Raw genomic sequence first — 12,722 nt, 5'->3', positions numbered from 1 at the left:
TAGAGAAGTAAGTTCAATAAATGAGTTAAAGTTTCATACCCTGATCGGATTAATTCCCTGTCTTTTATCGTTGCGGAAGGTGACGTTGTATTTTTTGGTTGGGGGGGGGGGGGGGGGGGGGGCTACGGTTTGTAATCTATTTTTGATACTGCCGCCATCCAAACAACTGAAGAATTAACGCTGGATGAGCTTTAATAGGTTGCCTTTAAATAGTATCATACTGTACTTGTTATTAACATAACATAACATAACATGTTTTTCATTATAACTTGTTACAATGCGTGTGTGTGTGTGTGTGTGTGTTTGGGGCACATGGGGCAATATCCCTGAAAACCTCATACAAAATAATGAAACAAAAAAGATTTATCAATTTGCAGTTACCCAAGCACGCGGGCACACACACACACACACACACACACTCACACACACACACACACACAGATACACATCTAAAGTAATAAAGTATCTTGTTTTTTTTCTCGAAACAGAAAATGACGTTCTGTAAATTCATGTTGCTGCCTTCAATCCAGTCATAAATATCCAACTTCATCCATTCTGCAGCTGTTGATTTGGTGACCTGCTAAATTGCATTAAATTTTTGTTTTTTATATGGTCCCATGGAATGTCAATCCGTCAGTTCATTCTAGCCGTTCCTCCAAAATTTGTACTCCAGCTATTATAGACACCATGGTTACCTATGACTGCAGTGACTGTAGAAAAGCAGACTATTTTAAAGCTTGAGAAAAAGCGAACAATTCGTTCAAAAGTTATCCATTTTCAACAGAAAATAATGGTTTACATAAAGATAAATGTGCTGATCAAGAATATTGTTTTGACTCAATCGGGGAAAGATGTCACGAACACGAAAAGGCAGAGGATTGAGGGAACGTCACTATTTGTTACTCTGCTAACAAAACGAAAAAGAGCATAAATATGCACTCACACACACACGCACACACGCACAAACAAACACACACACACACACACACACACACACACACACACAAACAAACAAACATAAGCAAACAAGAAATAGAATCGCCTCTTCCTGGAAAGAGGTCGACACAACGTAGGTCAGTTACAAAGGAATGGATAAATGAATATTTTGAAGAAAAACATTGGAATCTTGTGAATTACACTTTTATCATAATTCCCTTCCCCAGGCCAAATACAACCTCGTCTGCCCTTGTCAGATTGTGTGATTATGTGGGGTGTATTTAAGTGACCAGATAATCGTTAAGACGTGTTTATTGCTTGTGATTCTTTGATATATCGTTACACTCTCGAAGTATAATTTGTTTCATGTTTACTTGCATTCGTTAAAGTTTCTGTATTGTCCTGACATTCCTTCATTTCATTTTTTTATCCTGTGAATTCTTAGGATAAATTTTGCTGCAAATCTACATTTTCGTCGTGCGCATGGCAGATTGTCGTTAGCGCGCTTCCGTGCGCATGGCAGATTGTTGTTAGAGCACTTCCGTGCGCATGGCAGAATGTTGTTAACCCTATGCGCACTCCCACACCCTAACGACAATCTGCCATGCGCACTCCCACACTGTAACGACAATCTGCCAGGCGCAGGGAAGCGCGCTAACGACAATCTGCCATGTGCACGACGATTTTCGTCTTGACTTGTACATTGTACTTTCGTTGTGACATATTTCTCAACGGTTAAAAAGTGATGACGCATTAGAAGATACTGCCCATGGTATGCATATTATTTTTCATTTGTTTTGAACTCAACTGAAAACCAACTATTATATTGACATCCAGCTTTCGTAATTTCTCTTGTTTGGCGAAGTTGTGTAGTTCATTATGGGCACGTCGTTGATCTCAGAGAAACATGTCCACAATACAGACAATTTTTTCCTTGAAGCCCTTTCTCCTGGCTTTGAAAAAGGCGTACCCTTCAGTTCATTATATGCTACTGATTTCAAACTATGCTATTAAACTTTGCAAAGATACATGCCGCCTATTCAATAGGGAGTTTTCGCAAGCACGACGCGGCCGGGATTTGAGCATACCATGTGCAAATTTGCATCTGCGCATGATCAAATCCGAGAAACGTCCCGTGGGGAACACTGGTGCGCGGGATTCAGCCGAAATAGCGTTCGGTCCCGACGCTGGGCATGAGTGAGCCAGTCAGCCAGCCAGCCAATCAGCGATCTTGTCCCCACGCCTCGTCCTGTACAGGAAAGCGAAACTGCTATGGTGACGGGAGTCCGAGTACGGGTACTTTCACAGTTGATTGCTTCCGCGTACTCTCGGTCTGTCCTTCGTGTAGCGAAAACTTCCTTATAGCTGATCAACGCCTTTCAAATCAGCAACAACACGTAATCTTCCATCAATACATTTTGTCTCGATACGGAACAATACGCCATGGCAAGCGATTGGTACAAAAGTGCCAATGTATTGAAAGCACCAAGATTACCACTCACGCAACCTTTTGGTAGAACTCGTCAACACATCATTACAGTGACGAGAGGGAGAGAAAAAAAAATCGATTTTGGTAGAACTGAATATATCACATCTCGTCATTTAGATCCATGGTGGTGGAAATTAGCGTAACAATTTAGGTGATAAAATGCTACGTTCAATCTGTTTTCAATATAAAACAGCAGAGAAGGCGTTCACGCATGATGGCGTGAACAAAACGGCTTAGGAACAGCATGTCACACTGCACGGCTTCTATTACAATCTTTTCATACTAATTTTGATAGCTGTACGTCGTGCCAATCATGACTTCGTGAAAATGAATTAGGGCTATTACAAATGAAGACAGTGTGTAATCATACGGTGCTTCAGCAATTCAGAAGGAATAACAATTAAGCTGAAAGATTGTAATACCTTTATATGTAATACATAATACCACTCGAAGGCCTACTTCAATTTGTACCATCATTTACAAGTGCTACCTCTACATGCATGTTTTAGTACTTATCGTCTTTCAGTGTACAGAACAAGGCAGATTTTTCTTTTGTTTTCAATTACACCCTTACGAAAAAGTCCTGTGGTACTCCTGTGGTAATTACCACAGGACGGTACCACAGGACAGTACCACAGGAAAGTACCACAGGACAGTACCACAGGACAGTACCACAGGAATTGTCCTGTGGTATTTTGGGACATACCACAGGACAGTACCACAGGAATTCCTGTGGTATTTTGGGACGTACCACAGGGCAGTACCACAGGAAAGTACCACAGGACCGGTACCACAGAACAGTACCACAGGACAGTACCACAGGAATTCCTGTGGTATTTTGGGACGTACCACAGGGCAGTACCACAGGACTAGTACCACAGAACAGTACCACAGGAACTGTCCTGTGGTATTTTGGGACAGTACCACAGGACAGTACCACAGGTCGATCATTACCACACAGCATTACCACAGGGCAGTACCACACAGCATTTCCATGGTACCACAGGAGAGTACCACACAGGATAGATCGAAAAAAAAAAATCTGGGAGACTTTTAGCCACATTTCAAGGAATATTCCTGATAGGTGAGTGATGGATTTTAGGACAAACATGGCCCTACTTAATAACCTGTCCTACTCCTAACATATAACCTCAAACGAGAGTCTAATGGCCAAGTGCCAATCTGGTCCTATAATAGATCTATATAGTCATATTCTATTCCTAGGTAGCCATCGACCCTATCAGTACATATATATATGGCCGTCTATCCGTAAAGCATTAAGGCATGGTTACTAACTCGATTATACTTTATTATCAAGATATGAAATTACACTTTCATAACAATATCTATGATATTGGGAATAACATAACATAATTAGACAATCTTTCATAAAGTTCAAAGTAAGTTCCATCATTAATACTTTGACTTTTTAAGTCATATATGTATTTTCTAAAATCTAGAGTGCTTTTTATGAATATTCATGAGCTTTGTAAAAATTTGTACCACAGGAGTACCACAGGAGTACCACAGGAGTACCACAGAAATCCTTATGAAATTTCTCATGCTTTACATCAGCACTTTCACTAAATAGGTAATACTGTAGGAGTATAGGACAGGATAAGTAATGGCAAATCAATCGTTATAATTCACAGCATAACTCATCTATCAATTAATTGAGGAATATTAATATGTGCTTTTTTGTTTGTATTTTTGTTATAAATTTCAGTTGATTCTGCCTTACAATTTTCCTGTGTGGTACTCCTGTGTGGTACTGCTGTTTGATATTCTCCTGATGTGATAGTCCTCTGGTATAAAATGTTAAGAAAAAAAAAAAAGAATATCCTGTAGCATTTTTCTGTGGTACTTACGAATTTAATTTGCTGTGTGGTACTTCTGTGTGGAATAGCACCATATTATGATTTTCATGTGGGATTTTGGACAGTTCCTGTGGTACTCTCCTGTGGTATACATCGAAAATTACCACAGGAATTCCTGTCGTACTGTCCTGTGGTACGTCCCAAAATTCCACAGGACAATTCGTGTGGTACTGTCCTGTGGTACGTCCCAAAATACCACAGGACAAGTCATGTGGTACTGTCCTGTGGTACTATCCTGTGGTACTTTCCTGTGGTACTGCCCTGTGGTACTGTCCTGTGGTACGTCCCAAAATACCACAGGACAAGTCGTGTGGTACTGTCCTGTGGTACTATCCTGAGGTACTGTCCTGTGGTACGTCCCAAAATACCACAGGACAAGTCGTGTGGTACTGTCCTGTGGTACTATCCTGTGGTACTGTCCTGTGGTACTGCCCTGTGGTACGTCCCAAAATACCACAGGACAAGTCGTGTGGTACTGTCCTGTGGTACTATCCTGTGGTACTTTCCTGTGGTACTGTCCTGTGGTACTGCCCTGTGGTATTGTCCTGTGGTACTGCCCTGTGGTACTGTCCTGTGGTACGTCCCAAAATACCACAGGACAAGTCGTGAGGTACTGTCCTGTGGTAATATCCTGTGATACTGTCCTGTGGTACTGTCCTGTGGTACTTTCCTGTGGTACTGCCCTGTGGTACTTTCCTGTGGTACTGCCCTGTGGTACTGTCCTGTGGTACGTCCCAAAATACCACAGGACGAGTCGTGTGGTACTGTCCTGTGGTACTATCCTGTGGTACTTTCCTGTGGTACTGTCCTGTGGTACTGCCCTGTGGTACGTCCCAAAATACCACAGGACAAGTCGTGTGGTACTGTCCTGTGGTACTATCCTGTGGTACTGTCCTGTGGTACTGTCCTGTGGTACTGCCCTCGTACTGCCCTGTGGTACGTCCCAAAATACCACAGGAGAAGTCGTGAGGTACTGTCCTGTGGTACTATCCTGTGGTACTGTCCTGTGGTACGTCCCAAAATACCACAGGACAATTCCTGTGGTACTGTCCTGTGGTACTATCCTGTGGTACTTTCCTGTGGTACTGTCCTGTGGAACTGCCCTGTGGTACTGTCCTGTGGTACGTCCTAAAATACCACAGAACAATTCGTGTGGTACTGTCCTGTGGTACTATCCTGTGGTACTTTCCTGTTGTACTCTCCTGTGGTACGTCCCAAAATACCACAGGACAATTCATGTGGTACTGTCCTGTGGTACTGCTGTGTGGTATACTTCCCAAAATACCACAGGACAATTTGTGTGTATACTGTCTTGTGGTACTGTCCTGTGGAACTTTCCTGTGGTAATGTCCTGTGGTACTGCCCTGTGGTACATCCCAGAGTACCACACGAGCCTGTGACACAGTACCACACAGTTCCTGTGTTAACATATATTTGTGTGGTACATTGTGTGGTACCAACCAGTACCACAGGGAGTACCACATGAGCCTGTAAAACAGTACCACACAGTTCCTGTGGTAACATTTATTTATGTGGTACATTGTGTGGTACTGACAAGTACTACAGGGAGTACCCTGCAAGCCTGTGGTACAGTACCACACAGTTCCTGTGGTAACATTACAAGTGTGTGGTACATTGTGTGGTACCGACAAGTACCACAGGGAGTACCACAGGACTTTTTTGTTAGGGGTGGGGTGCAGAGCTAGAGTGTGCCACACCCAGGGGGTGGGGTGCAGAGCTAGAGTGTGCCACACCCAGGGGGTGGGGTGCAGAGCTAGAGTGTGCCACACCCAGGGGGTGGGGTGCAGAGCTAGAGTGTGCCACACCCAGGGGGTGGGGTGCAGAGCTAGAGTGTGCCACACCCAGGGGGTGGGGTGCAGAGCTAGAGTGTGCCCGCGATCGTCGTCAACCCCGTCATCGTGATCGTTGTCGTTATTGTGATCGTCGTCGACGTTGTCGTCGTCATCGTGATTGTCAACGATGGCGTAATCGTGATCGTCATTATCGTCGTCACTGCCACTATTGCCTTTGTGATCGCCAACGACGTTGTCATCTTCGTAAGCACTATCCACATTGACCTCGTTTTCATCTTCATAATCATCGTCGTTATCGACGTCTTCATCATCATTATTGTCTTCATGGTCATTGACGTCGTCTTCGTGATTATCGACATCGTCATTGTCATCACTATTATCGCCTTCGTGATCATTATCGTCATCGACATCGCCTTCGTGGTCGGCATCGACATAATCATCTTCTTAATCATCATCGTCATCGACGTCGTCTTCGTGGTCGACATCGACATCGTCTTCGTAATCATCATCTTTGTGGTCGACATCGACATCGTCTTCGTAATCATCATCTTTGTGGTCGACACCGACATCATCATCTTCTTAATCATCATTGTCTTCGTGGTCGACATCGACATCATCATCTTTGTAATCATCATCGTCATCAACGTTGTCTTCATCATCTTTGTGATCTTCGCCATCATCGTCATCATCGTCGTCATCGTCGTCATTGTGATCATCATCATAGATATCATCCTCATTGGCGTCATCATGATCATCATTGTCGTTATGTCTTATATTTCAAAGATGGGAGTATACTCTGCATTACCACTTGCCCTCAAACTAGAGAAATTGACCTAAAAGAGTCAGCTACTTCAGATACCATATTATGTAATATATTTCGATGTGCTTTTATTTTCTCAATAATTCGCAAAAGTCAACCCTGTAGCAAAAATGTTGCCTTCTTTAACACATTGAAATGCACTGTATATTGTGTGAAAGCTAAAATATTGTTATCTCTTCCATTTTGAAAGAGATGCATGGGCGTCACCAGAGGGGGGGGTGCGTTGGGTGCGAATGCACCCCCTTCAGATTCTTTAAAAAAAAAGCTTCAGTCTGCAAGCGACCTCAACGCCGGACGCTAAATAATTATTCTTTTCTATTTTATTTTTAATTTTGCACCAGGGACATTAAAAAAATCGTGGGCAAAAACAATTCGCACCCCTAGTTCTGGCAGCACTGATTTTATACATATCTACTAGTATTCTATACAGTGTTTACTATGTATCGACCGTACTGTACATCCGTACGGTACGGAACACGTACACGTTTGCATGTACGTGTGCTACTTACAAGTATGTAGGGTCTATGTAGGTTACTTCTGACCAATCCATATTGCCAGCCCAAGAGCGAGCCCTAAATTAGCCTCATAAAAAAAAAGAATGGAGGGGCAAGCATATCATTTTGCCCCCCCCCCCTCGAGCCCCTCCATAATTCCAGAGACGAGAAGATTTTCTTACCTTTTATTTGACAGAAAAAAAAGTTGCCCCCATAAAAATATTGGAGGGGCAAGCATAATTATTATAATTTCGCACCCCCCCCCATAATTAATAATTCCCGAAATGAGAAGATTTTCTTGCTTTTGAAAGAAAAAAAAATGTTGCCCCCATAAGAAATATTGGAAGGCAATTGCACCATTTGCCCCACCCCACATGCTCATAATTCCCGCGATGAAAAGATTTTCTTGCTTTTTTGTTAGAAATCTGTCCAATTATTTCACCCAAATGCAGTGGCGTAACTACGGGGGAGGGGGGGGGGGGGAGGGGGGGAGGGGGGGGGGTAAGAAAATCATCTAAGGTAAGAAAATCTTCTATGATTTCTTTTAACCATGAAATAGGTGTATAGTGTGAAACATTGTTCAAAAAGCCCGGAGCCGACAAAAGATTGTGATTCAGCGTGATTCCTGGGGCCCGTTGCATAAAACTCCAACCAGATTTTTTTTCCGGTTGAAATCACAAAATTCCGGTTGGAAGCTCCCAACCAGAGTTTTTATGCAACGGATTTTTTACATTCTTAGGTTAGCAACCTTAAAAAATTCAGGTTGGGCAAATCCCAACCTGAATTTTCTAAGGTTGCTAAAAAAGTTTTATGCAATGGGACCCTGGTTGGCATCCTGCATAAAAGCAGTATGTGCGCAGTGTGTACTCAGAATATCCGAACGGCAAAAAGAGTCGCTACAATGTTGCACAATGTGATGTAGAATTTACACCTTTGTACCTTACGCTTCGTTATATCAAAGCTAGATCATTGATTTTGCAGTGTTGCTTTACATATATACTATAGTCTATATAAAAATGTCTTGCATTGCCAATAAAAAGACTTGACCTTTATGGGTTAATTCCTAACTTTTCCATGTATATAATACACACACACAAACAAACACTCACAATTAGGGGATGCTCTAAAGTGCAGATTTTGGACATCCTTCCCCCGCTTGGTCACTTCGACGCCACCTCGCTGGTTATACCTCCCCCAGTCACGAACATAAACCGACACCCTTGACTACCAGTGGCGGATCCAGGGGGGGGGGGGGGGGGGCACCGGGCGTTCCCCCCCCCTCACAATTTCCAAAGCGAAAAAATATAGCTTCAAATGGCAGTTTTTGTCCGCTCGCTCGCATTTAGTCGTATAATGCCATTGAAGTTGCTGCCAGTAATTGCCGGCAGTTGCACCCGGTGCGCCCCCCCCCCCCTCAATTTCCAAAGCAAAAAAATATAACTACAAACGGCAGTTTGGGGACTGTAAAATAACACAATTTTCAAGCTCGCTCGCTACCGCTCTCGCATTTAAATTCTCCTGATATTGCTGCCAGTAATTGCCAGCAGTTGCGCCCGGTGCTCCCCCCCTTAATTTCGAAAGCAAAAAAAGACATAGCTTCAAACGGCAGTTTTTGGACTGTAAAATGTCAAAATTTTCGAGCTCGCTCGCATTTAAAATCTTTATGCAATTCTTCTGATGTTACTGGCAGTAATTGTCAGCAGTTGCGCCCGGTGCGCCCCCCCCCCCTTAATTTCCAAAGCGAAAAAATATAGCTACAAACGGCATTTTTTTTTTTACTGTAAAATGTCAAAATTTTCAAGCTCGCTCTCTTCGCTCGCTCGCATTTAATCGTTATGCAATTCACCTGATGTTGCTGCCAGTAATTGCCGGGAGTTGCGCCCGGTGCGCGCCCCTTAATTTCCAAAGCGAAAAGATATGGCTAAGAACGGCAGTTTTTGGACTGTGAAATGTAAGATTTTCAAGCTCGCTCGCTCGCATTAATAATAATCGTTATGCTCTCCTGATATTGCTGCCAGTAATTGCCAGCAGTTGCGGTCGATGCGCCCCCCCCCCCTTAAATTCCAAAGCGAAAATATACAGCTAAAAACGGCAGTTTTTTTTTACTGTGATGTGTCAAAATTTTCCAGCTCGCTCGCTACGCTCGCTCGCATTTAATTGTTATGTCATTCTCCTGATGTTGCTGCCAGTTATTGCCGGCAGTTGCGCCCGGTGCGCCCCCCTTTATTTCCAAAGCGAAAAAAATATGTCTCCAAATGGCAGTTTTGGGACTGTAAAATGTCAAACTTTTCAAGCTCGCTCTCTTCGCTCGCTCGCATTTAATTGTTATGCCATTCACCCGATGTTGCTGCCAGTAATTACCAGCAGTTGCACCCGGCGGCCCCCCCCCCTTAATTTCCAAAGCATTAAAAAAAAAAAAAAAAAATGACTGTTTCAAGTCGATAAAACATGCAAAAAACTTGCATCAAATTATTTACTATTTACAACATCAAAATGCAAAAAGTGCTCACCGTGGGAGGGGGACACCCACATCCTCCCACTCGCTCACTCTTATCGCTCTTGCTTGGCCGCGTTCATGATATTTAGTGTAAATATTAAAACAGGAAGTTTATTTGGATGATACTATTTTACGGGCAAATTGTTCATTAATAATCTACATCAAAATTTACTGCTACCTTAAACAAGTGGGACTGTTTCAAGTCGATAAAACAAGCAAAACATGCATCAAATTGCACCATTTACAACATCAAAATGCAATTTCAGTTCTAAGAGTGGGAGGAGGGGGGGGGGGACAACAGGTACTTCTACATCCCCCCCCCCCCCCCCAAAGATAAAATCCTAGCTACGCCGGTGCCCTTTCCCCGCTTGGTTTCCCTCAAAAAACAGTAAAAGTCTAGGGATTGAGAGCTTCCTATCATATTCCAAATGTCTGTCCAAAAAATATCGTTACATTTTAGTGTCAAAACGCACCCCCCTTGAAAAAAAGCTGGTGACGCCCCTGAGATGATACAACCGTACGTGTGATTCTCATTCAATCAATGTGCTTCTCAATCATGAATTCAACCATTCTGCATATATCTTTTCATCTATCTCTCTTTGTATGAATATATGTACTGCTTTATGTTTCTCACTGACAGTTTAACGAGTTATTCTCTTCTTTCTTTCCAGGAAAACTTTAAAGGGATAGTACAGTTTTGGTGGAGATGAGAATTGGGTTTTTAACTTTTTGCGAGATACAAAGAATATGCTTATGATATAGTACAGAACATACCATTTTAAAAGGAATTCAAAGTTTATTTGACGAAAATCGGGTTTGGAATGACTGAAACATCAAAAAACAAAGTGAAACAAAGCGATCGTAATAAAGTGTGGGTCACACACTTTATTAGAATCGCTCTTTTTTGATATCTCAGCCATTTCAAAACCAATTTTCATCAAATAAACGTTGAATTCCTCATAGAATTACATGCTCTTTCACATTTTATAAGAGGTTTCTCATTATTTCACCGAAATATGTTAGAAACCTGAAATTAGGTCTCAACCATAACTGTACAATCCCTTTAACACAAGAAAAACAACACTCATAAGGACATGACGTTGAGGATGAACTCAGCCGTCTTGCTATAGTTGTTCTGGAGGAGGTTGGCAGTCCAGCATTGTCCAGTGGGACGCCATCATCAGCCAGCTTGGAGCACATCGTTGGCTGGTCTATCGGTCTATATTGACCTGGACCAGATTCCTGGGACACCAGTCTATCACCTCATACCTCTTCGGGTCTCTGTTTCCCCAAACATAAAAAAATACATTTCATGTAACAATTATTAAACAATCACAAAAGTGTGTATACTTTTTCTCTGCCAACTCTTGCATTCGGGGAGCATTTCTTTTTGCTTTGGGCTGTGCAAGACAACCAAATTACATACAAACTGGACTCATATTGTACATTGTTACAAATACAACGACAAAAAAGGTGTACATATATATTTCCTGAGCTACATCTTGTGTTCCTAGGCCCCATTTCTCTTTGAATTGGTCTTTGGAAAGCTGTCATAATGGATATACAAACTCTTTTCCAGGCCATTTATTTACAAAGAGAGCACGGCACATGGTTGATTGTGCTTTTTGCTCTCTCATATGCTTTGATTGAGTCATTCCACTCCTGATTGCACAAGATACAATACAGCTGATACAAATTCTACAAACCAAAAACAGAGAATGTACGACGTACAATGACAGAATACACACTGCCCATAATAAAGATAATAACAAAGCAATTTTTGTGAGTACCCACACCTCCCTTTCTTTCCGAAGTGTCAAACAGAGATAGAGCGGGCTAGAGTGTGCCACCCCCAGGGCGTGGGGCGCAATGCTGGTGCAGAGCTAGATCGTGCCACCCCCAGCTGGTGGGGTGCAGAGCTGGAGCGTGCAACCCCCAGGGGGTGGGGTGCAGAGCTAGAGCATGACACCCCCAGGGGGTGGGGTGCAGAGCTAGAGTGTGCCACACCCAGGGGGACCCAGGGGGTGGGGTGCAGAGCTAGAGTGTGCCACACCCAGGGGGACCCAGGGGGTGGGGTGCAGAGCTAGAGTGTGCCACACCCAGGGGGACCCAGGGGGTGGGGTGCAGAGCTAGAGTGTGCTACACCCAGGGGGACACAGGGGGTGGGGTGCAAAGCTAGAGTGTGCCACACCCAGGGGGTGGGTGCAGAGCTAGAGTGTGCCACACCCAGGGGGTGCGGTGCACCGATATCACCTCAATGCAACCTATGACGTTGTTTATTTAAATGAGTGAAACTCCTGACATCATTATGAATATCAAAATTAGTAATGTCATTCATTACCCCTTTCTCATTAATACTTCCTAATACGTTATTTTGTTTTTTTTTCTTTATTTCATTTCTCATTCATTTTCGTAATTTCTTTTTTATGTATCCTATATTCATGTTTCATAACTCATCTATCGTTTTCATATTTATATTATAGGTTTTCCCGGTCAATTTCATACTTTTGTCACTCAAATTCATTAATGTGCATTCAAATTCACGCAGCGCACGCACGCGAAAATATTGGGGCATTCAAATTCAGAATCCGAGCGATCAATTTCATTTATGAGCGTTCTATTTCGTTTTCGTGAAATCAAATTCACGATTGGGCATTCAATTTCAAAATGCGAGCACCGACTTTCCTACTCGTGCATTCAAATTCATACGATAGTCACGTGATAGTCCCAATGAGCTTGTTTGGAGCGTTCAAATTCATTTTTAGGCGATCAAGTTCCTACTTCGTGCAATCAAT

The 12,722-nt window shown here is 42.9% G+C and overlaps 1 protein-coding gene across 1 annotated transcript in view; it reads right to left on the bottom strand.

Moving 5' to 3' along the window:
- Positions 1-9,962, bottom strand: part of LOC139739684 (uncharacterized) — an 88,285-nt gene extending 78,323 nt beyond the window's left edge. The window contains exons 1-2 of the mRNA XM_071650294.1: positions 9,941-9,962; positions 6,200-6,529 (exon numbers count right to left, since the gene is read on the bottom strand). Coding sequence (XP_071506395.1) covers positions 6,200-6,529; positions 9,941-9,962 — 352 coding nt within the window. The remainder of the gene's footprint in view (positions 1-6,199; positions 6,530-9,940) is intronic.
- Between the last annotated feature and the right edge of the window lie 2,760 nt (positions 9,963-12,722).

Source organism: Diadema antillarum, unplaced genomic scaffold (genome assembly GCF_040938485.1).
Source record: "Diadema antillarum isolate AM-2024a unplaced genomic scaffold, OU_Dant_1.0 seq00000810_RagTag, whole genome shotgun sequence".
Lineage (NCBI taxonomy): Eukaryota > Metazoa > Echinodermata > Echinoidea > Diadematoida > Diadematidae > Diadema > Diadema antillarum.
The sequence above is the reverse complement of the archived record's forward strand: the minus strand, read 5'-3'. Positions and strand labels throughout refer to the sequence as shown.